The sequence below is a fragment of the Salvelinus namaycush genome, unplaced genomic scaffold (assembly GCF_016432855.1).
Source record: "Salvelinus namaycush isolate Seneca unplaced genomic scaffold, SaNama_1.0 Scaffold37, whole genome shotgun sequence".
NCBI classification, from domain to species: domain Eukaryota; kingdom Metazoa; phylum Chordata; class Actinopteri; order Salmoniformes; family Salmonidae; genus Salvelinus; species Salvelinus namaycush.
In genome coordinates, this window is record NW_024060674.1 from 398,948 (window position 1) to 425,447 (window position 26,500).

The window sequence follows — 26,500 nt, forward strand, 5'->3', positions numbered from 1 at the left end:
AGGAGTGAGAGAGTGGGACCTCTGTACCTAGGCCTACAGCTTGTTTGGTCAAGCTACTTAACAGGGTGATAGAGAGGGTGCATTTTTTTAACGTTTGAGTGACCAAGTACCACTATTTAGTGGTCAAGTGCACTGTGTCTCTGAGTAACATCTATCAGTAAAGGTACACTCAGTTGGTTGAGCTTGGCTTTGATTGGTCAATGTACACTCGACTGTCATTAAGGTAGGGTTGTTTCGGTCACTAGAGTCACTTACTCCCAGTGAAGGCAATCCAGCGGGCGTATTTGGTGGCCTCGCGGCGCCAGTGGGATGCCACCAGCAGGCCACAGGTCACCGTGAGGGAGATGATACCCAGGATGATGAAGAAGAGCGTGGTGACCCACTCGGGGGGAAGCCGCGGGGGGATACAGGTGCGGTCCCGACCGTGGATGGTCTGGCACTGCCGCACCAGGCCTACCGTCAGGGCACCTATATATATAAATATATATATATGAGAGAGAGAGAGAGAGAGAGAGAAGAGAGAGAAGAGAAGAGAGAGAGAGAGAGAGAGAGAGAGAGAGAGAGAGAGAGAGAGAGAGAGAGAGAGAGAGAGAGAGAGAGAGAGAGAAAATAGGTGTTAGATCATACACACATTTAAATTCTCACACCAACCACACTGCTAGGGCACATCCTTGTAGGGCTGGGCAGTAAACCGTATTTTACTATATTCAGGTATTGATGCACAGTCCGGTTTGCATTTTTACTTTACCTTAGCTTACATAATGGTATTTGGTTTGTTAAATGTAATTGAAATGTAATAACTGACTGATGTAACTAAAAAAAATAAGGGAATCGCCCGTTCTTACCGTCAGTAAGAGACTGCGAACAGCTGAGAACTGCTAATTTCCTAGCAAGAGCTTCTGGTGCACATTTGTGCTTTTTTCCCATGAATAGTGCTTGTGAGGCAGCGCTGGAGCCAAAGATGTGCAAATGTACTTTTTTGCCACAAATCTTGCCTGTGAGGCAGTGTGGGTAACAAAAGCACCCTAGAAATCTGCACAATGCCCCTTGTGGCGAAAGGAACGGACATTGAATCAATTTAATATATACGGTACTAGGAAAGAAAAAGTGACTTTCACAAAATAGAGGCATACAAAGACAAAACAAATGTGGTACAGTGTGGAAATAACAACAAATGAGTGAAGGAAATTCTGATGAAAATGCAGAACATTATTTTTGATTGAAGTTTGATTGAACTGTATAAAACAAACAGAAGAGAGAAAGCCCCATTAAAAACACTTAGAATGTATTTTTTGCCACCCTAGGGCCATGCACTACTCATGAAGCATATTTTATATAAAATACTGTCAAATACCGTCATACTGTCAAAAATATGATATATTTTGTCCACATCGCCCAGATCTACATCCATGTCAGGGCAGCTAGAACACACACACTGTCGACTAACCAATCAGATTCTTTACAGAAAAAAATTGCCTGGCTTCACAACACTCAAACTGTTATCAAATTGCTAACAGAATTACCAACAAATCTGTAACAGAAATACTGCAAATGAAATTGGCTACAATGGGAAATCATAGTAGTCACAAACCAGTAGGGTCACCTGCTACTGTCTTCCTTCCACTGGAATACTGTTATGTTCAGCTCATAACGGTTTTCTTTCTGCCGTCTGGTGGTCAAACCAAGAGTGTTAAAACAGTCTGAGTCTAGACAACCCTTCCCTCTCTCTGCCTTTCTTTCTGCCTTCCTCTCATTTCCAGTTAATGTCACCTCTCCCAGCTGACACCTACACATGAGCCCCCTCCCTTTCCATTTCATTTAACCAGCATCCTCACCTACTGAGCACCGACCGACAACGGACCTCCATGGACGTTGAAAAGTAGTTGAAATTTGGTCAGTCCACCCTGGCCTTGATGTTAATGTCCACAGACAGACCGGACTGGACCAAATCCGAACCCATCGTAGACTTACGTTTCACAAGTTTGGATAGCACAGTACAGTACAGTGAGTAGAGCACAGTAGAGTCCAATACAATACAGTACTGAGCAGGGGTTGGAACCGGTTCAGGGAACAGAACAGAAAACCGGAAAATAATGACATTTTGGGGGGAAATAATCAGAACCACGAATGAAAGTGATCTATACTGTTCCAGAACAGAACTGTTATTTTAAAAGCATGAGAACCAGTTAATAACGTTACTTTATGTTCCGGACATTTTTTTCCAGTCCCCCCAGAAAACACAACGAAGTTCCTATGCAACGCCCTCACCATGTCGCTAATCAACTTCTTCCAGTGTCTGCCGGCCAGCCACCTGGAAATATTTGCCAGGGAGTGTGCATGTGTAGACTCCTCCCCCTCTGACGTTACAAGCGTGATTCAGAAATTAGGGAGAGATCTTAATTAGAGAATAATTAATTGACCTTTTCAATGCTAGTTAAGGATACTATAGTTAGAACGTTTCACATTGGATTTATTAACTACAAAAAGGTAAGATGTGTTTTTTTTTCATCCCTTTTTTCTCCCCAATTTTGTGGTATCAAATTGGTAGTAGTTACAGTCTTGTCTCATCGCTGCAACTCCCGTACGGACTCTGGAGAAGCGAAGGTCGAGAGCCATGCGTCCTCCGAAAGACAACCCAACCAAGCCGCACTGCTTCTTGACACAATGCCCATCCAACCCGGAAGCCAGCCGCACCAATGTGTCGGAGGAAACACCGTACACCTGGCGACTGTGTCAGCATGCACTGCGCCCGGCCCGCCACAGGAGTCGCTAGTGCGCGATGAGACAAGGATATCCCTGCCGGCCAAACCCTCCCTAACCCGGACGCCGCTGGGCCAATTGTGCGCCGCCCCATGGGCCTCCCGGTTGAGGCCGGCTGCGATGCAGTGCCTTAGACCACTGCGCCACTCGGGAGGCTGATGTGTTTTTGTTTTAATTCCGGTGCTGCTCTGCACACACAAACGTGTTAGCTAGCTAGCATGTCCAACATTAAGCCAACTATGACGTTCAAAGACATTCAAAGTTCCTTTATAGAAGCCGCTCCTCCATAGGTATAATTCTGTGAGCCTAATTCAGATAATGCATGTCATAACAAGATTCCCAGCGCTTCAAGCCAAGCCTCCTCAACCCTATCTCTCTCTCCCCACTGCAAAATGTCAGTCACATCTCGCGCCCTACACTCATCTGTCCAGTGCATGTAAATATTTTGCCCGCTCCACCACAAGCTGCTCTATCTGCACTGATTTCAGAAGTTTAAAAAGGAACAGAAAGGCACCTATAAACCGTTACTTTTTTTGGTTCGAACCGGTTCAGAACTGTATTTTGCTGGTCGGAACAGTGGAACGGAATGAAAACAATAATGGTTCTGTTCAGAACGAAACGATTGTAAAATAATTTTGGTTCCAACCTCTGGTACTGAGTACAGTACAGCACAGTGAGTAGAGCATAGTATAGTACAGTCCAATACAATAGTACAGTACAATATAGTAGAGGACAATAAATAAAAGAAGCGTATAGTACAGTATATTGCCCTGTACTGAACTATACTGTATTCTACTGCGCTGTACAGAACTCCAGTCATCTGTGCTGCGATGTCCAAACTTGTAAAACATGAGGAGAATGATATTCATACCCATAATTACGCATTTCTGTGTAGTATAGATCAGGGACCCATTACCGTTACCGTAATTCCACTTCACTTACTGTAGTTCAATAACCAAAATGGATTTTTGTTAAACTCAAGTTGCCATAACTGACACCCCATTCTTTCTGCAGACATCTTTGAATCTTATTGCTGCAATATGTAACTTTTTGGGCGACCCGACCAAATTCACATAGAAATGTGAGTTATAGATCGGCCATTCACATTGAAAGCAAGTCTAAGAAGCTGTATATTTGTTCTATGAGCACTATTTCTATGCTTCTACATGTGTATTTTACTTTTGGGTTTGTACACCAGCTTTAAACAGATGAAAATACACTGCTCAAAAAAATAAAGGGAACACTTAAACAACACAATGTAACTCCAAGTCAATCACACTTCTGTGAAATCAAACTGTCCACTTAGGAAGCAACACTGATTGACAATAAATTTCACATGCTGTTGTGCAAATGGAATAGACAAAAGGTGGAAATTATAGGCAATTAGCAAGACACCCCCAATAAAGGAGTGATTCTGCAGGTGGTGACCACAGACCACTTCTCAGTTCCTATGCTTCCTGGCTGATGTTTTGGTCACTTTTGAATGCTGGCGGTGCTTTCACTCTAGTGGTAGCATGAGACGGAGTCTACAACCCACACAAGTGGCTCAGGTAGTGCAGTTCATCCAGGATGGCACATCAATGCGAGCTGTGGCAAAAAGGTTTGCTGTGTCTGTCAGCGTAGTGTCCAGAGCATGGAGGCGCTACCAGGAGACAGGCCAGTACATCAGGAGACGTGGAGGAGGCCGTAGGAGGGCAACAACCCAGCAGCAGGACCGCTACCTCCGCCTTTGTGCAAGGAGGTGCACTGCCAGAGCCCTGCAAAATGATCTCCAGCAGGCCACAAATGTGCATGTGTCAGCATATGGTCTCACAAGGGGTCTGAGGATCTCATCTCGGTACCTAATGGCAGTCAGGCTACCTCTGGCGAGCACATGGAGGGCTGTGCGGCGCTACAAAGAAATGCCACCCCACACCATGACTGACCCACCGCCAAACCGGTCATGCTGGAGGATGTTGCAGGCAGCAGAACGTTCTCCACGGCGTCTCCAGACTCTGTCACGTCTGTCACATGTGCTCAGTGTGAACCTGCTTTCATCTGTGAAGAGCACAGGGCGCCAGTGGCGAATTTGCCAATCTTGGTGTTCTCTGGCAAATGCCAAACGTCCTGCACGGTGTTGGGCTGTAAGCACAACCCCCACCTGTGGACGTCGGGCCCTCATACCACCCTCATGGAGTCTTTTTCTGACCGTTTGAGCAGACACATGCACATTTGTGGCCTGCTGGAGGTCATTTTGCAGGGCTCTGGCAGTGCTCCACCTGCTCCTCCTTGCACAAAGGCGGAGGTAGCGGTCCTGCTGCTGGGTTGTTGCCCTCCTACGGCCTCCTCCACGTCTCCTGATGTACTGGCCTGTCTCCTGGTAGCGCCTCCATGCTCTGGACACTACGCTGACAGACACAGCAAACCTTTTTGCCACAGCTCGCATTGATGTGCCATCCTGGATGAACTGCACTACCTGAGCCACTTGTGTGGGTTGTAGACTCCGTCTCATGCTACCACTAGAGTGAAAGCACCGCCAGCATTCAAAAGTGACCAAAACATTAGCCAGGAAGCATAGGAACTGAGAAGTGGTCTGTGGTCACCACCTGCAGAATCACTCCTTTATAGGGGGTGTCTTGCTAATTGCCTATAATTTCCACCTGTTGTCTATTCCATTTGCACAACAGCATGTGAAATTTATTGTCAATCAGTGTTGCTTCCTAAGTGGACAGTTTGATTTCACATAAGTGTGATTGACTTGGAGTTACATTGTGTTGTTTAAGTGTTCCCTTTATTTTTTTGAGCAGTGTACTATATATTCTGTTATGGAAAATATATTTCACAGCGATTTAGATGGTACAATGATTCTCTACACTATACTTGCTTGTTTTGTCACAAACTGAAATTAGGCGAACTATTAGACTTTTTGCAACCAGGAAATGGTGTTACAAGTTCTGCATAGTGTATCTTTAAATCTGAGCGTATATTTAACCGGTTTTGGAAAACGTGGTCACATAAAAACCTGAGGGAGATTTTACAGTAATTCCGTTACCAAAGTTTCCATCTGCACAGTTCTAACATTAAATTCGTTTTTGTAAAAAAAAAAGTGGAAATTGTTAAAAGTAGTCCTTGTGCATAGAGCTCTATTGTTTGTTAAACTTTGAAAATCAATGGTTTTTGTTTGGCATACATTTTAAAGTGAAAAGACTGAGACAAAGTTTAATTCCGTTACTGTGGAATTCCCCCCCTTTAATCTGTCTGTGAATCAATGCCTGCAAGGAGCTCCTCTCTGCAGCCTACAGGGCCCAATTATGTCAGAGGAGGCTGAGGCTGTTGCTCTGTAACACACACAAGAACACACATGCATGGACGTCTCCCACACACACACTGCAACCGATTGTAATGGTTCTTCTCACACACAGGTGCACGTACACACAGCAGCAGATATAAATCGTTATCCACTGGCAGGCACACACTGCATCCGGATGTTTGTCTTGACACCTCAGCATTCCCTGTATAATGTGTCAGTTCATTAAGAAGCAGAGGCTTTGAAAAAGTCTCAAATGCTGCTAGCTAACGTGACAGCAGTTTGCATCGCTACTATATATTTCATCTCACTTCTCCCATCAGACATAGTACAGTATTTCTCCCTTTGATTTATCTACCACACACACACCTTCCTGTCCTCTCTCCTCCTCTTTTCCTACTTAACTTTCTCTCACTTCAAACTGAAGAGGCTTCTTTCTCTCCCTCTCTCTCTCCAGTTGAGTTTCTTCCCTGATCTTGAAGTCAGTCAGTAAGTATGCACATCTGTTGGTCTGGAACACGGACGAGAGGAGATAATATCTAGCCTATGGCGGAGAGCCTACTGGAGCCATCTATCACTGATCAGACACACACAGAGGATTTATAGCCTCTGGACTGAGCCATGATGACGTCTGCCAGAGATAGACTAGCTCATGAGCACACACACATGCACTTGTACAGTTACGTAGGCAGCAACACGTAGTTCACACACACACACACACACACACACACACACACACACACACACACACACACACACACACACACACACACAGATCAGACCACTGAGAAACATAGGAGAGACACTAAATGAGTGTGTGTTCGTCTTCATGGAGATTTCTACCTGAGTAAGCAAAACGGTATCATATTATGCATGAACGGTTTAGGTGGTAGGAACCTGTAGTCTTTTTCATGAAAGGTGGGCTCGGTTATGAAGAGTGGGTTTTACCACCACCTTCACCATAATCTTACCAGGTAGGCTATCGACAATAATTCGATTTTACAACAACTTGGAAAAACATGGTGGAAAAGATGATACAATACATATTGGTGGTCCAATGGTGGAGATGTTGAAAGACAGATCTCCTCTTGCACTGGGGCAGGGCGGGTCTCCTCTCCTCTGGTATCCCACAGCGAGCCAAACAGTCCACTGGCCATCAGTCCAGAGGAAATCCTGTCCCCTTTATAACAGCTAGCAGGCCAGCACAACACCGCCTCTACAATAACAAGCAAACACAGCCTCAACCCTTCCCTAACCACACGTACAAACACTATGTAGGCCTAATGCTCCTCTGCTGGAGAATGCTTTCATGTGCTAGAACAATAGAGAACATTTTTGAGATTATATAATCAACATATTCTAGAATTCTAGCCCTGGATATTCTAAAATAGGCTACATCCAAGAATGACAACATTCTAGAAGGCCATTATTACCTTGTGCAGTCTGCACTGGGGCCAACGTGTTCTTCTGTCAACCGGAAGACGTTGGAACTACTCAGCCTTTAGACTAAAGAAAGGAGGTCAGAGCAAGGCAGACTAAAATGGCACCTGGAACGCCCACCAGAGCACTAGAGCTTACCCAAGAGCCTATTTCTGAAGGGAAGTAGGCCACATATTCCTGCCTGGGTACTGTAACCTTGAACCTGTCTGAGGACGGGAAGTGTGTGTGTGAGTGTGTGGAACATCAGCGGGCTCTGATAGCACTAATAGTCTTGTTTTATGGCCATTTCCCCCTGGATCCTCCAGCCTCCTGCTGATTCACTAGCTCTCAGTGGAATTCCTGCCTTACAACAGGCAGGCACGGCATGGCACACACACCACTGGACACGACACACACACGCCATGCAAAAACATGGTACTCTGACACAAATTACAGAAATGTACACATACACACACACACACACACACACACACACACACACACACACACACACTCCGTGAGACTACACATCTGGATAAATAAAGCTGGAATCTAAAATGAAAAGTGTGAGCAACGGAGCGACGCCTCATTTCCCCCCAGCCCACCGCAGAGCAGAGCTGGTGAAGAGTACAGCAAGACCCACCACTGCTGCTGCTGCTGTGTAGAGACAGACATCCAGATATACACACAGAGCACAACAACCAGTAACACACAGACAATCATACACTGTCCCACACAATAATAAAGCCTCTTCACACAGATACTGACAGTCCCCATAAAAACATTATTAACAGTTCTAATCTCCATGGATCCCCGTGTCTCTAGCTAACCGTCTCCCATGTGCCTCCCCTCTATTCTCTCTGTATTCACACAGCTCAAATCTGTTTCTCTCTGCCCATCTCTGTGTCCCTGCATGTGTTCTACTGATCCCCGTCCCCTCACTCTGTATTCTCTCCATCCTGACGTCTCACTGTTTATCACAGCTTCTCTCTCTCTATGTTCCTTCCTTCTTTCCCTCCATCCGTATTCACTCTTCTTTGAGTGAGATCACTGTTTCTCACCCCCTCTCTCTATCTCCATTAGATTACTGCTTCTCGCCCAGTCTGTCTAAATGAGAGGAAATGAGGGCTGTGTGAGTTGGTCCTGAGCATGGGAGAGCATGGCGATGCTGTCATTAGTGTAGGTGCAGAGGTGTTAGCTACTGTTAGCAAGACAGCAGGCAGCACTGGAGGGATGAGTGGAGCAGGAGGCCTCTAAACTCTGCTGGGTGGAAGTATGGAGGTGGAGGTGGCAGGCAGCCACTGCAGGTTTTAACAGCCCGGTCGTTCTTGTACTTACATCACCAGGCTGCAGGGGAAGGTAGACTGTAGTGTTGACTATCCCCACACACACAAACGCAAGTAGACTACACACACCCACAAATTCAGACTACATAGCCACACACACACAGGTAAAGACACGCATACATACACACATTCATTCCAGAGACGTATACAAACACACACACAAACTGGCTTGCATATTCAATATCCGTACACAAACAAACACTACATATAGTCTTCAAAGGTGGACTTCAAAGGTAGGAAAACACATAGCTCAGGTCTGAAGTTAGTTACCACTGCATAAGTTTTCCAAACAACGTTTACAGAAGACAAGTTTCTCCATATTCGTTCCATGACAAAAGGACAGACGCTTACACACACAGTTTTACTTAACACAACAACATAAAAGCGCTTGTTAAGGGAAGGGGCAGGAAGCTGGTAGTATACTTTTCAACAGCCAAGCACTTCTTTCTCCCCCTAGTCCCTCATGCCCTGACCATGTACTAAAACAGGATGCCGCCCAGTCAGTGCAGACAAAGATGGTGGAGGAGGATTCTGCTCTCTGGTACAGCTGGTACAGAGAAACAGGTGATGTTACTGTGGCAGTGTCCCAACTTGGCTGTTGATACTAGCATGGCCACCTTCAACTGGCTCATTCAATCTCTCTACACTCCCCTGCAATTCTTCCCTGGACAGGGTGTTGAAAATGTGTTCTCAGTTAACATATCTGGTAAAGTAAGGGTTAATGATCAATATTAACTTGCTACATTCACACATACAGCCTACTGTAACTGTGCTTGCTCTACTAAAACAAGGCTAACCAAGACAGTTATCCAAACCTTATGCCCCAATAGCACGCAAGGAAGCAACAGGGATGCTTTGGCTGTACAAGGACGAGGCCAAATTAAGAGCTATTTCCAGATGTACGCTTTTAAATATCACATTTTCGATGGCACGGCTTTGTTTAAACAACAACAAAAACAATTTCCTCAATTGTACCTCAGCGCAAAGGTTGTTTTGTCCAACGATCAGAACATTTTCACAGCAGTGGGAGGGCTTGGCACCGCTTGCTGGCTTTGCCATTTAGAAGTAGACCAGAAATCACTCTAAAAACAGCCACCGACACGACCTATCACTGAGAGAGACAATCAGCCGTCCATGTCAACACACCGATGAATAGAACAGAAGAGGGAGAGTGTGAGAGACAGAGCGTGAGAGAGATAAGAGAGGTAAATCATTTTCTCCCTTCGCAGCTGTAACACACATACACAAACACAGAATTTATACACACCATGACGGCCTTGCTGGCTGTTCTCTTTTCTGAAATTATCACGACTATCACCTTGTGGTCTTCTTCTATGGTGGACTTTGTTCTCTCTCATAGCTCATGTCAAAGCTTCTCCTCCACTGTGTCTTCAGGGTGATGTTGTACCCCTCGGTTACAGGCATGGATTTGTGGAACGGAGGTGTTAATCTAATGTCTTTATGCCTCTTAGAATCTCTAAGCAGTGTGAAAATACAGAGAATCTGAAAAATGTTCAAATCTGTTGTCTTATCAATATGTGTTGTGTGTTCGTATCACCAAAAGTAGCACTCAAATCTTGCCTATGAGAAAAGGACTTGGGCAGGAGTATAGAGTAAACTGTTTCACTTTAGCTTCACTAATATCCCTTTCACATAGGATTTACAGTATGTTGCATGTAATTGTTTTGCAATGTTTACATGACCCCCTTTCAAATAGGCCCATCTTTACCACATTCTTGCCGGCAAGCCTTTTACATGTATATCCCTAGCGCATGCCGGCACAGGTGATGAGTGAGAGTAGGGGTGTGCAGATGTGTGTGGGCATATATTTTAATAAAATAGCTGTCATCTAACAAAACAAATTGTATTGCGCATGAGTGTTTGTAGGTGCCTGTACAGTGCCTTCAGAAAGTATTCATACCCATTGACTTATTCTACATTGTTGTGTTACAGCCTGAATTCAAAATGGATCACAAAAAATATCTCACCCATCTATACAAAATACCCCATAATGTCAAAGTGAAAACATGTTTTTAGACATTTCTGCAAATGTATTGAAAATGAAATATAACAATATATAATTTAGGTAAGTATTCACACCCGAGTAAATGCATGATAGAATCAACTTTGGAAGCGATTACAGCTGTGAGTCTTTCTGGGTAAGTCTATAAGACCTTTGCATACCTGGATTGTACAGTATTTGCACATTCTTTTTAAAATTCATCAAGCTGTCAAGTTGGTTGATGATCATTGCTAGACAGCCATTTTCAAGTCTTGCCATAGATTTAAGCTGATTTAAGTCAAAACTGTAAACCAGGCCACTCAGGAACATTAAATGTCATCTTGATAAGCAACTTGTGTATATTTGGCCTTGTGTTTTAAGTTACAGTCCTACTGAAATATATATTTGTCTCCTAGTGTCTGTTGGAAAGCAGACAACCAGGTTTTACTCTAGGATTTTGCCTGTGCTTAGCTCTATTCCATTTATTTTTATCCCAAAAAAATCCCTAGTTTTTGACAACGACAAGCATACCCATAACATGATGCAGCCACCACCATGCTTGAAAATACAAAGAGTGGTACTCAGTGACGTGTTGTGTTAGATTTGCCCCAAACATAACACTTTGTATTCAGAACATAAAGTACATTTCTTTGCCACATTTTTGGCAGTTTTACTTTAGTGCCTTAGTGCAAACAGGATGGATATTTTGGAATATTTGTATTCTGTACAGGCTTCCTTCTTTTCAATCTGTCATTTAGGTCAGTATTGTGGAGTAACTACAATGTTGTTGATCCATCCTCAGTTTTCTCCTATCACAGACCCCCAAAAACCTCTGTAACTCTTTTAAAGTCACCATTGGCCTCATGGTACATTCCCTGAGAGGTTTCCTTCCTCTCTGGCACCAGAGTTAGGGAGGACGTGTGTATCTTTGTAGTGTGTATTGATACACCATCCAAAGTGTATTTCATAACTTCACCATGCTCAAAGGGATATTCAATATATATTTTTTACCTATCTACCAATCGGTGCCCTTCTGTGCAAGGCACTGGAAAACCTCACTGGTCTTTATAGTTGAATCTGTGTTTAAAATTCACTGTTCGACTGAGGGATCTTACAGACAATTGTACATGTGGGGTACAGAGATGAGGTCATTTAAAAATCCTGTTAAGCACTGTTATTGCACACAGAGTGAGTCCATGCAACTTGTGAATCAAGCAAATGTTTTTGAACTTATTTAGGCTTGCCATAACAAAGGGGTTAAATACTTATTGAATCAAGACATTTCAGCTTTTCATTTTTAATTAAATTGTCAATTTCTAAAAACATAATTCCACTTTGACATTATGGAGTATTGTGTGTAGGTGTAGTGGTCTGGGTGTAGCTGGTGCAGAGGAGTCAGGCGCAGGACAGCAGAGATGAGTAACACAAGTAAATTTTTATTTATTTATTTTTGTTGAATTTTATCCCCTTTTCTCCCCAATTTCGTGGTATCGAATTGTTAGTAGTTACTATCTTGTCTCATCGCTACAACTCCCGTACGGGCTCGGGAGAGACGAAGGTTGAAAGCCATGCGTCCTCCGAAACACAACCCAACCAAGCCGCACTGCTTCTTAACACAGCGCGCATCCAACCCGGAAGCCAGCCGCACCAATGTGTCGGAGGAAACACTGTGCACCTGGCGACCTTGGTTAGCGCGCACTGCGCCCGGCCCGCCACAGGAGTCGCTAGTGCGCGATGAGACAAGGATATCCCTACCGGCCAAACCCTCCCTAACCCGGACGACGCTAGGCCAATTGTGCGTCGCCCCATGGACCTGAGCCTGGGCGCGAACCCAGAGTTTCTGGTGGCACAGCTAGCCCTAGACCACTGCGCCACCCGGGAGGCCCTAACACAAGTAACTTTACTCAAATATTCCAATAACATGTCGTAATACCGAGCCCACAATAACGGGCCGAACATACATAAAACAATCACGCACAAAAACCATGGGGAAAACAGAGGGTTAAATAATGAACATGTAATTGGGGAATTGAAACCAGGTGTGTAAAACAAAGACAGAACAAATGGAAAATGAAAAGTGGATCGGCGATGGCTAGAAGGCCGGTGACGTCGACCGCCGAACGCCGCCCGAACAAGGAGAGGGACCGACTTCCGCGGAAGTCGTGACAGTAGGCCACTGACACAAAATCTAAATGTAATCTATTTCAAATTCAGGCTGTAACACAACAAAATGTGGAAAAAGTCAACGGGTGTGAATACTTTCTGAAGGCCCTGTATGTGCTTTAGAAAACATTAGAATCTGCTCTTTCCGATCATGTAAAGAAATCTCACATTTGACCTGGATGAACCTTTGCACCCTTTATCTTTTTTTCCTACCCTGGCTCCGCTTTGTTAGGGAGCAGGCGTAGGCTGTTACATTTGGAGTATCTTCCTCATGATACCGAAAGAAAAATAATAGCAATCTATAATTTCTAAACAGATATTCAGATAATGCCCCCATGCTTGTTTCAAAGCGTGATGGTGCTGTCCCAATCAAAACGGTGCTGAAATGATCATCAAGTTGACCACGCTTTTTGTCTTGGATAGAAATCTATAGAAGACACAATATGCTTCCTGCAAGAAATGATAGTCCTACTTACAGTGGGGAGAACAAGTATTTGATACACTGCCGATTTTGCATGTTTTCCTACTTAAAAAGCATGTAGAGGTCTGTAATTGTTATCATAGGTACACTTCAACTGTGAGAGACGGAATCTAAAACAAAATTCCAGAAAATCACATTGTATGATGTTTTAGTAATTAATTAGCATTTTATTGCATGACATAAGTATTTGATCACCTACCAACCAGTAAGAATTCCGGCTCTCACAGACCTAGCTAGTTTTTCTTTAAGAAGCCCTCCTGTTCTCCATTCGTTACCTGTATTAACTGCACCTGTTTGAACTTGTTACCTGTATAAAAGACACCTGTCCACACACTCAATCAAACAGACTCCAACCTCTCCACAATGGCCAAGACCAGAGAGCTGTGTAAGGACATCAGGGATAAAATTATAGACCTGCACAAGGCTGGGATGGGCTACAGGACAATAGGCAAGCAGCTTGGTGAGAAGGCAACAACTGTTGGCGCAATTATTAGAAAATGGAAGAAGTTCAAGATGACGGTCAATCACCCTCGGTCTGGGGCTCCATGCAAGATCTCACCTCGTGGGGCATCAATGATCATGAGGATGGTGAGGGATTAGCCCAGAACTACACGGCAGGACCTGGTCAATGACCTGAAGAGAGCTGGGACCACAGTCTCAAAGAAAACCATTAGTAACACACTACGCCGTCATGGATTAAAATCCTGCAGCGCACGCAAGGTCCCCCTGCTCAAGCCAGCGCATGTCCAGGCCCGTCTGAAGTTTGCCAATGACCATCTGGATGATCCAGAGGAGGAATGGGAGAAGGTCATGTGGTCTGATGAGACAAAAATAGAGCTTTTTGGTCTAAACTCCACTCGCCGTGTTTGGAGGAAGAAGAAGGATGAGTACAACCCCAAGAACACCATCCCAACCGTGAAGCATGGAGGTGGAAACATCATTCTTTGGGGATGCTTTTCTGCAAAGGGGACAGGACGACTGCACCGTATTGAGGGGAGGATGGATGGGGCCATGTATCGCGAGATCTTGGCCAACAACCTCCTTCCCTCAGTAAGAGCATTGAAGATGGGTCGTGGCTGGGTCTTCCAGCATGACAACAACCCGAAACACACAGCCAGGGCAACTAAGGAGTGACTCCGTAAGAAGCATCTCAAGGTCCTGGAGTGGCCTAGCCAGTCTCCAGACCTGAACCCAATAGAGAATCTTTGGAGGGAGCTGAAAGTCCGTATTGCCTAGCGACAGCCCCGAAACCTGAAGGATCTGGAGAAGGTCTGTATGGAGCAGTGGGCCAAAATCCCTGCTGCAGTGTGTGCAAACCTGGTCAAGAACTACAGGAAACATATGATCTCTGTAATTGCAAACAAAGGTTTCTGTACCAAATATTAAGTTCTGCTTTTCTGATGTATCAAATACTTATGTCATGCAATAAAATGCAAATGAATTACTTAAAAATCATACAATGTGATTTTCTGGAATTTTGTTTTAGATTCCGTCTCTCACAGTTGAAGTGTACCTATGATAACAATTACAGACCTCTACATGCTTTGTAAGTAGGAAAACCTGCAAAATTGTCAGTGTATCAAATTCTCCCCACTGTATGTCTGACAGCTGGAAGGTGACGCGAGGATCTCATCATCAAGTCTAGTTGTAGGATAACATGGTGAGAGATGGCATATCGCATTTGCTAATCAGTCAAGAAAACAAAATAACATTAAATACTGAACCGTGACCCTTTTTAATATCTGAACCGTGACCCTTTTTAATCTCACTGTGTGTGCATCTATTTTCATTCAGATGGTGACAGAGACACTCTGAAGACAACAGGATCTACAGGAGGGCAGAGTGCTGCGGGCAGATTCACAGTTGTCTCCGTGACACTGACATTGCCAGTAATAATGGGCTTTGTGTAGAAGCCCAGGCAGGAAATTAAGTTTACTGTGATTGCCTGGGAACGTCACACAGAGGTGAGGACAGGGTCTTTTCAGCTGGAGAGCCAACATTTCTCCTCCTTTTGTGCCAGTGGTTGTCGTGGTCCCCAAACGTCTCTGTGTTGCCCTGGGCCAGGAGTTGTTCCTAGTCAGGTCACGTAGTCAGGGTTGGAGAAACTCCAGGCTCTACTTATGACTTCCTCACTTCCAGGCTTTACAATTGGTCTTGTTCAACTACAAATCAATAATGTTATCTCCTTCATTAGAATGATCTTTAGCCGTGACCAAAGACAGGTGTACAGTAACCCATTTAGGAAACACAGCTGTGGCATTGTGTTGAGTGAGGAGACTCAACCCTTCTTCTGTATATTACACGCTCAAGGTATCTGACTCAAGGTTCCAATTACAGGGGTGTTTAGAGCTGCCGAGCTCTCCTGTAGGAAATCAAGGCACCATAATAAGGGCACCTCCCTAAGAGTCAATGAGGAGCTCAAAATCAAAATCCTGGTTCCATTAACGCTAACACAGATAAGTTAGCTGTACCTACATCAGTTAATTAAGAGGTTACAAAAATCTGACCTATGATCAGTGTCGGTGGGCAACATCTTCATGCGTCCCTACTAATTGGCCTGGGTGGCATTTCTGTTTCTCTACACTTTGACCACCATGAGGTCCTCCGCCACTGATCCCAAATCAGGTTTGCTTTTTGTTATTATATAGTAATGGTTCAGGTTTAACGCTGATCCTAGATCTGAGCATAGGGGCAAATTCCACTATGATTGTGTCTGGGTGACATTTCACCCCGATCCATAATCCCCCACGATGAGGAATGTGTGTGGGCAGTGCTGGAGGCGTCACTACAGACCCTGGTTTGATTCCAGGCTGTATCACAACCGGCCGTGATTGGGAGTCCCATAGGGCGGCGCACAATTGGCCCAGCATTGTCTGGGTTTGGCCAAGGTAGGCCATCATTGTAAATAAGAATTTGTTCTTAACTGACCTGCCTAGTTAAATTAAGGTTAAATAAAATAAAACATACAGTGGGTGTAGCTCAATAGTCTAAAGTGGCTTCCTCTCCTCGTCTCCTATCCTCCACCTGTACCGAACAGGTGAATTCCTGGATGGCTGTCTATCCATATGGCTTTAACCTTGCGAGGTTCCCAAAAGTCTTTGGGCCGTGACCCCATTTTGATATAAAAATAATAATAATTGCGACCCCGCGATGTAAAAAAAATAAAGTTATGTAATCAACTGCCATTATTTAATTTTTTTGTTTGGACTATGACAGTATGAAGTGACTGAAATGCATCAAAGGTATTGGGAAGTTCAGAAGTTCATCAGGCAATAATGTTGGATGATCTTCTGTGTAGAAAAGGACATCATCATTGATGATGTTCTTTTCCCAGTCTGATTTAGTGCCTGGTCTTGTCCACTCGGTTCTAACGGCTTTTGGGCATAGTACAGGGAAACAGTACATTTGTAATGATGCAACACAACATTTCACAATTTTTTATCATGGCAAGTGCTTCAATACAGAGTTCTACTAAGTGTTTCATTATAAATGACAAAAATGTATGCAAGAATCTAGGCAACAATGCAGCAACCTTCTCTGTTTCCAGCTAGCTGAGGATGTTTGTGACTGCTTGGGATGATGACTTTTCTGCCAACAAAAACTCTCTGTACAGATGAACATGCTCTGCATGTTACTTCACTGCCTCAAATGAGCTATTCCATCTGGAGCTCACTGCTCCAGGAGGAGCCTTGGCCTGCACAAACTCCTTCATAATGAGGAAGCTCACCCATCTTCTATTTCTGGCAGGCTTCTTGAAGAAGACAGATCTCATCCATGTCCCAAGTGATGCAACTTCAGAGAAGTATTTGTAGTGCTGCCAGGTTTCACCCTCCAGATTGATGACATGGCAGAGACAGGTTACATGGACACTGTTGGGCATCACTCCTTTCAGAACCTCCTTGTATGCCTTCAGGCAGTAGGAGGCATTATCTGTGACCACTGCCCAGGCATCATTCAGGTCCAGATGGTTGCTGTGGAGGGAGGCTAGTACAGCTGGGAAAACGTGGAGTAGTTGCATCTGTCCATTCAGGTTCAGATGGTTGCTGTGGAGGGAGGCTAGTACAGCTGGGAAAACGTGGAGTAGTTGCATCTGTCCATTCAGGTTCAGATGGTTGCTGTGGAGGGAGGCTAGTACAGCTGGGAAAACGTGGAGTAGTTGCATCTGTCCATTCAGGTCCAGATGGTTGCTGTGGAGGGAGGCTAGTACAGCTGGGAAAACGTGGAGTAGTTGCTTCTGTCCATGAAAATGTCATCCACCAGAAAGTACTGGTTTTCAACACCTGCAATGAAAGATAAGGAAAAACTTTGTTTTAACCTAAAATAATATTGTGACAAAATAAGTGTTATTTAAATTTCAAGTTTAAACACAATATAGATTCAGCGATAGTTAGCTAGATGAAGAGGCAGACAGCTGCTGACATTATGCATTGCTATATTTCACCACGAAAGCTCGTCGTTTGGAATATCACAATTTGCATGCGGACAATTCACATTGCAGAATGTAAATGTAGGCTATTGCAACGCTTTATTAATAGGCTGTTAAGTTAACTCACCAATGACGATGTTTAGAACGCTGCAATCCCTTGCATCTGTTGTCTCATCAACAACCACCACAAACTTCTTCCCACGGATCTTCTGTAGAACGGCAGTCATATGTTGGTCGAACACACGAGGCAGGTGAGTTGGCAGAGGCTCCTTCTTGTTTGCAGTGCTTCACACTAGAAACGGCCATAGCTTTCCTAGCTTTTCTAAGCGGATGTCCGACTCGGCGCGAACACAGCCACAAAGTCCTGAATAAATTCTCGTCTTGAATCTGCTGATGAGCTTGCACTAGTAATGGTTGTTTGAGCCAGGCATGCTCTGGCTAACACGGTGCTTTTCCTTGTTCTTCACATGGGCTTTAGACTTTAAGTGGTCATCACATGTATTTTTACGGGTCCAATCAATAGTATGTTGACATAATTTGCAGAACAGCTTATCGCCTGACTCATAATAGTCCTTTGGTTATTGCTCTGCTCTGAATTTAGGGGTTAGGGACGACTTGGCCATCTCACGACTTGGCCATCTCAGACGGCCTCTGACATGTTTCTCAAAGTGACAGCCAGGTTGTGAGGTGACGTAAGGGTCCCACGCACGACAGACCCCCCCCCCCCCCCCCAAATCACCCCAATCGAAAACTGAATTATTTATCTAGGCCTACTCGTCTGTAATTTTACAATTATGAAATCATTTTCAATTTCAGCCAAATTATGGAAAATTCTGCAATCTTCCATGTTTTACAGTTGATTCAATTTTTATTACCAAATTCCGCGATTCCGTGTGCGTTTTCAGCATCACGGAAACCATAGGGCCCAACATAAACCACTCTGTTTATTAAAACCGCATCTAGGTTAATGACATAACCCTGGTTCTATGAAGCAAGCGCACATTTTCTCTCGCAACCCCATTTTCAAAACCCCTAGTTTGGGAAGCCCTGACCTAGCCAGTGCACTCAGTAAAGATGGAGTAGAGGAGACCATCAGAGTTGGTCACTTTAGGCTATTGAAATGCATCCTTTGTGTGTTAGAGATGCAGTGCCTTAGACCGCTGCCCCACTCGGTGACAAACAATCTCTGTAATTGTTTGTCACTTGATTACTCTTCAGAGAAGGCAGGTTAATTACTAAGTGATGAACAGATATGATTCTACCATGGAAGACGTAAATGTTTGACAGGGTGGAATCTCTCTCTTCATGTTCTACTGATGCTGGCAAGGCTACAGTGGGCTCCCAAGTGGCGCAGCGGTCTAAGGAACTGCATCTCAGTGCTGGAGGTGTCACCCTGGTCCCTGGTTTGAATCCAGGCTGCATCTCATCCGGGCGTCATTGGGAGTCCCATAGGGCGGCGCCCAATTGGCCCAGCGTCGTCTAGGTTTGGCCGGGGTAGGCCGTCATTGTAAATAAGAATTTGTTCTTAACTGACTTGCCTAGTTAAATAAAGGATAGCGGATGATTTAATGCTTTGCTAAATGCCATGTCTGCATCTTTGTGCTACGCTAAGAGAAACTGAAACTGACAGATGAAGATTAAAGCAATATTCACATTGGTCACACAATGTCTTTACAACCAATAATACATTCAGTCTCATAAATTACATTCAGATGACTTCATCAAAAGCAGAGGCTGAAGACTGATGATAGAGCTCTTTGCTTGTTACTGTTTTTTTTATGTTAAAATCTTTCTCCTATAGCAATGTTGTTTAGGGGCAAATAGCGCATAGTCTATTTGTTACTTGTACAGGCATTAAAGAAGTGAGGGTGTGTTAGGCAAATTACGCCAGTATAAATTGAGAACAGAAGAAGAAAAAAAATGACTAAACAAACAGCATGTATGCTTGCTTTCCCTTCATCCAAAAATAAATCAGCTCAACAAATAACATTATCACTTCCATTAATGTGCTTGTTGAGTGTAAGATCTACAATTATCTCCCACATTGTGGTGAGCAATTAGGCTAACCACTATGTCTACAAACACATCACAATCAAACCATGATGACAGAGGGAAATTCTTATGATGCGTCACAAAGGCCAACCCTGACCAAAATACTTGTTCTGCGATCCATTAAAAGGCTGCCAATGTGCTGGCAATTTTCGTCTCTATATTGAGTTACTTCTATAATGAATTGGACCGATAACACCTAACACCCGCAGCCTGTCACAAAACCAGGAGGGTATGATGAGAAGCACAGGACACCAAACGCAGGCTTTGTGACTGTAAATCCCTGGGTGAGAAAAGCTAAGCCTGGTGCTAGCCTTCAGAGACGGGATGTTAAGAACGGTCTTTCCATCTCATAAACAGAGCCCAACAAAAGACTCACCATCATCATCAAAGAAACAGCAGGGGAGACTGGGGAGAGGAAGTGAGAACAGTGGGAGATATGAGAGGATGGTCGTTTGCACCGCTATACTAAAACCAGCAGCCAAACCAAAACCTTTCGGCCAATTGCAGCCTGAGTTGCGCCTTGGAAAGTCTAATAAATTGTCCAGAATTAAAACATTATTAAATTGGAATCGGTTATGACATTGTTTTCCCTATATTCATTTAGCAGGGGTGGCCCACCACTGTTAATTGTTGCCACCACTGCAAAAAAATGTGTTGTTTATAATCAATATCGTCTGAGACTCGCTTTTAAATGGATAGTCGTTGGCTCAACGACTGGAAGTCTATGGGAACAGCTTGCATGTCTCTGCCCTAACGCTACCCTTGCCACCACTGCTGAACAAAAATCCAAGGGGAAACACTAAGATGGGTGGTTTGCAATGCATGCAACCCTACACTTACCAGCACTTTTGCTGTGGTAGGCTAATTGCAGGTGTGACTGTTATCAACAAAGCAGGAGTGAGGCAGATGGCACAGCCTACCAGGAATAGGTTACTGAGGCCATTGCTGAGTAGGCATACTGAAGCAACTCAGCATGCTTTCAAATTACATGTAATTACAATGTTATTTACTGTCGAACATGAGTTAGCTACTCTTCATTTCCAGTAAGGGTGTCAATATTGTCAAGTCGTTTTTAAAGACAAAACATGAATGTTATTGTCATAGAAGGCTTATTTGAGTGAGAGTGTGTGTGGACACTGTCCAATTGAAAGATAAAGACAGTGAACACACATCAGAAACAGTGTTTTGAAAACATCCATCCCTTTTCTTCTTAGAAAATAGGGCAATGAAAACAAATTGCTTCTGCTGCAGCAGCTGACAGGCTACATTGCTTTCACATTGGTACATGAACCCTTCCTGACCCAGTTCCTACTATAAGCCGTCATCATCGTGGGTGGGGGTGGGTACAAAGAAGAGCATCAGCCTATTAATGGCATGTGGATAAGTTTTGAGGCTTGTCAACAGAAAAAGACCAACTGGCATTCGGGAGGCCAGCAGGAAGCCTGTATTCAACACTTGTTACAGTTGATCAAGTCTGTCGATTGACCCATAGGGTTGACCTCAAAGTGGTCATTGACGTGGCCAATTGCTCTGATGACAGCTCTATCTACTAAATAAAAAACCGCCGCCAAGAAATTAGTGAGTAGTGCTTCTTGGTCTTGCTAATATGAAATCATTACAACACTACCCTTACGTAATACATGGGAAAGAGTGTAGTAGAGAATACAACATATCAAATTATTTCTGTGTCCCCCCCAATATATCAGCAATAACATATTATATAGGCCTAAAATAATATCTACATGTGATATAATTTATATATGTTCATTATGCATCCCTATTTTGGATTAGTAGCCCAGTGTTTCAAATCACAGAGGAACATAGAACAAACGACTGAGTTGCAGAGGGAACAAGATACCCCTGCTGATATGTAATGTAAACATTGCTAGAGGGTGGATCTTTGTTCTGTGGATGATGAATGCAGCAGCAGGTAAAGGCTTCAATGAATGTATAACGTATAGCCAGCCCTACAATCTGCAAAGGGGAATCATTCCATCAGTGAAGCTGTAACATTAAAAGGAAAATACAGTGGTCAATGTCAAAGGTAAGAGTTCAATAATTCCCCAATTACCTGCAGATTCGCCTGTGTTGATCCAGTCGGGGTTTGCAATGCTTGCGATTGCAAAGATATCCGCTGCCAGAAACAGACATCCTGATATAATTGTTAATTTATCCATATTTGCAGCTCAAGTCTGTGTGCTTTAAATTAGCAGATATGAAAGACGTGGCTTAGAGTTCCAGGTAAGACCAAGGAGTTTAGACCTCAGAGATAGTTTTTAAATATTTGTTTCCGTTAGATAGTTATTGGTCCACCTCACCCCCTTCAAAATAGATTCAACTGGTTTGGAGGTTCAGCCTGTCATTATTAATTTGGAGATGGCAGCAACAGCAAATCAACACACCTTCATTCGACTTACATATGGCCAAAAACGGAGAAAAAAAATCACATCTCAAACTACCATCTTTTCGACATGAATCTTCCTCCGATAAAGCAAAAGGAGCTGGCGCAACGTCAGGGCCCAAGTCTCCAGTCGCTGGTGTTCTCGCTCGGAGCTGCACGGTAGCAGCAGCAGCATTTGGTTATTGAGACTAGCAGGATAGCTAGCCACCTAGCTAGCTATTTCCCACATTCGAACTCCGTGTGCCGAACAACAACCCAGAGAGGGTGCTTGACGGCCGAACCCCCATTTGAAGAAGTACTTTAAACCATTTTACGAACAAAACTCCGTCAGACAGAGGTACTAAATAATCTAATAATGCTGTGCCTTCAGTATGTCCTTGTTTTCAGCGAAGCTCTAAGGCTAGCTAGCCGTCAGGAAAACGAGAACCCATCCTCCCTCTTGCTTATTCATGCCCCCTTCTTCTCCGCTGCTGGAATAGCATCTGTAGTGTAAATAGACCGCTAGCTAGCAAGCTCTGTTACCGACATAGCGAAGTAGGAACCAAGGCAGCTCGATCAGGGTCGGCGGCTTTCGCATAATCTTTATATGGAAATACGATATTATTAAAACCGCTAGGAGAGGTGGTGATTATGCTTTCCCCGATTAGCCCACTAGCTTGGCTCCCTATCAAACGAACACCGTCCCTCACGCAGTGCGTTCCACAGACACAACAGCCCACTCTGTCTCTCTCACACACACACGCACACACACAGGGGGCATTCGCTATCGTCTCGCGAGATCGTTGGCGTGAGAGACGTTTCAGACAGATGGGACCATGCAGAGGGGGTAGATGAGACCACTCATTTAGAAGGACATGACATTCATCAAACCGTTTATTATTCTCATCAGAGGAAGAAGTAACGCCTTTCCTTTTAACACTCAAAGGCTCCCTATCCCATGTTTGAATAAGTGTCCATTCTACCAGATAAAAGTGGTCCCCAAGATAGGAGTGATGGGATGGGGGGGACAATCTGAAATGTTTGTATGATTACCTTTTTGTGACACATTTTTGCCAACAAAAGCATTTGTAGATGCCTTAGTTTATTCTCACTGTCACTTGCTGTAGTTAAGGTCAAAGCAAATCCTCTGATCTATCAAAGGAGTGTGCCAGAGAGCAGTACTCTGCTGGTCAGCGCTTTCCACTATCTCCATTAGAGCAGCAAAGCAATCAGCAGAAAGTAACCTCCCTCCCACCCACTCAACACAGCAGTCTCAGCAATGTGAGTCTTCACACTAGGCACAGACGTCAGTTTAACGGCTAGTTTTGATGCACATTTGGTTGTGTTGTTAACTAACGTGAATTCAATGTGAAATCAACCAAAATGTCACCCTGTCATTGAATTTAGGTTAAAAGTAGGGTGTAAAATACCTTTAAGTTGATGACCTTTTGCAAATCCAATCAGTTTTCCACAACATCATTACATTTTTTGGTTAAAATAACGTTGAAACAACTTTGATTCAACCAGTTTTTACCCAATGTGTTTCTGCTTTGGAGAGAATATATAGATCACCCAGTTCTCATAAACTCAGCAAAAAAAGAAACGTCCTCTCACTGTCAACTGCGTTTATTTTCAGGAAACTTAACATGTGTAAATATTTGTATGAACATAAGATTTAACAACTGAGACATAAACTAAACAAGTTACACAGACATGTGACTAACAGAAATGGAATGTGTCCCTGAACAAAGAGGGGGGGAGTCAAAATCAAAAGTAACAGTCAGTATCTGGTGTGGCCACCAGCTGCATTAAGTACTGCAGTGCATCTCCTCCTCATGGACTGCATCGGATTTACCAGTTCTTGCTGTGAGATGTTACCCCACTCTTCCACCAAGGCACCTGCAAGTTCCAGGACATTTCTGGGGGGAATGACCCTAGCCCTCATCCTCCAATCCAACAGGTCCCATGCTTGCTCAATAGATTTGACATCCGGGCTCTTCGCTGGCCATGGCAGAACACTGACATTCCTGTCTTGCAGGAAATCACGCACAGAATGAGCAGTATGGCTGGTGGTATTGTCATGCTGGAGGGTCATGTCAGGATGAGCCTGCAGGAGGGGTAACCACATGAGGGAGGAGGATGTCTTCCCTGTAACGCACAGCGTTGAGATTGCCTGCAATGACAACAAGCTCAGTCCGATGATGCTGTGACACACCGCCCCAGACCATGACGGACCCTCCACCTCCAAATCGATCCCGCTCCAGAGTACAGGCCTCGGTGTAACGCTCATTCCTTCGACGATAAACGCGAATCCGACCATCACCCCTGGTGAGACAAAACCGTGACTTGTCAGTGAAGAGCACTTTTTGCCAGTCCTGTCTGGTCCAGCCACGGTGGGTTTGTGCCCATAGTGGACGTTGTTGCCGGTGATGTCTGGTGAGGACCTGCCTTACAACAGGCCTACAAGCCCCCAGTCCAGCCTCTCTTAGCCTATTGCGCACAGTCTGAGCACTGATGGAGGGATTGTGCGTTCCTGGTGTAACTTGGGCAGTTGTTGTTGCCATCCTGTACCTGTCCCGCAGGTGTGATGTTCGGATGTACCGATCCTGTGCAGGTGTTGTTACACGTGGTCTGCCACTGCGAGGATGATTAGCTGTCCGTCCTGTCTCCCTGTAGCGCTGTCTTAGGCGTCTCACAGTACGGACATTGCAATTTATTGCCCAGGCCACATCTGCAGTCCTCTCCTAGCAGCATGCCTAAGCCACGTTCACGCAGATGAGCAGGGACCCTGGGAATCTTTCTTTTGGTGTTTTTCAGAGTCAGTAAAAAGGCCTCTTTAGTGTCCTAAGTTTTTATAACTGTGACCTTAATTGCCTACCGTTTGTAAGCTGTTAGTGTCTTAACGACCGTTCCGCAAGTGCATGGTCATTAATTGTTTATGGTTCATTGAACAAGCATGGGAAACAGTGTTTAAACCCTTTACAATGAAGATCTGTGAAGTTATTTGGATATTTATGAATTATCTTTGAAAGACAGGGTCCTGAAAAAGGGACGTTTCTTTTTTTTGCTGAGTTTGTATTGCTTGCCTGTATGATCTAAGCTTTTACAGAACACGACCCTAAATTGACAATAGAATATGCAGGAGACCCAACTTGGACAAATGATATCCTGTGTGTTCATATTCACTCAATTGTAGGTCCCACCGGCTGACCAGGCAGAATGACATGAACACACATTCTAATAGTGGAAGAGGTCCTTAGCTGACAGTGTGTTATATGTTAAAATGTGTTTGTATTATGAATTGTATTCATGTTTCAGGACTCTTGGAAGGTTAGTCCAAATGAGGACTAAAAGAGATCCTAATAAAATCAAATCTATACCCATTTGAAGAGAAAAAAAGTTCTTAATTTGTTTAATAAGATTAGATTTTCTCAGACACTATAGCCTTCATGGCATTAATGGCACAGGGGGTATATTAGTGCATTTCCCTGTTACCACAGTCAGTCAATCACTGATTCAAGCACCACTCCACCACCTCCAATGGACAATACATGTTGAACCTAAATAGAACCACATGGATATGTAGCTTTATTATTCACTACGTTCCTTGAATACATGATTCACTGACATCCAGTCGTGATCTGTGCTGTTTTGTCATGTTTAGTCATCAAGGCCTTTTTTGCCCCTATCTCTCTAGCCATAGCTGTTATTCTTAATGGCTGCTTTTGCTGTGCAATATTTTTGATAACGTGTTTGACCAAACTCCAGATCGATCAATATACTTAACAAAAATATAAACTTAACATGCAACAATTTCAAAATGTTTACTTAGTTACAGTTCATTGAAGGAAATCAGTCAATTGAAATAAATTGACCCCCCAAACGATCCTACAGGTGCAGAAGCCGGACGTGGAGGTCCTGGGCTGATGTGGTCTGCGGTTGAAAGGCTGGTTGGACGTACTGCCAAATTCTCTAAAACGGAGGTGGCTTATGGTAGAGAAATAAACATTAAATTCTCTGGCAACAGCTCTGTTGGACATTCCTGCAGTCAGCATGCCAATTGCACACTCCCTCAAAACTTGAGACATCTGTGGCATTGTGGTGTGTGACAAAACTGCACATTTTAGTGTGGACTTATTGCCCCCAGCACAAGGTGCACCTGTGTAATGATCATGCTATTTAATC

The 26,500-nt window shown here is 44.0% G+C and overlaps 1 protein-coding gene across 1 annotated transcript in view; it reads right to left on the minus strand.

Annotated features, from left to right (window-relative positions):
- LOC120040634 (uncharacterized protein C16orf52 homolog B) overlaps positions 1–23,059 on the minus strand; it is a 38,185-nt gene extending 15,126 nt beyond the window's left edge. Inside the window, exons 1-2 of the mRNA XM_038985715.1 lie at positions 22,007–23,059; positions 256–468 (exon numbers count right to left, since the gene is read on the minus strand). Of these exons, the coding sequence (XP_038841643.1) occupies positions 256–468; positions 22,007–22,112 (319 nt within the window). The 5' untranslated portion in view covers positions 22,113–23,059. The remainder of the gene's footprint in view (positions 1–255; positions 469–22,006) is intronic.
- Positions 23,060–26,500: the final 3,441 nt, after the last annotated feature.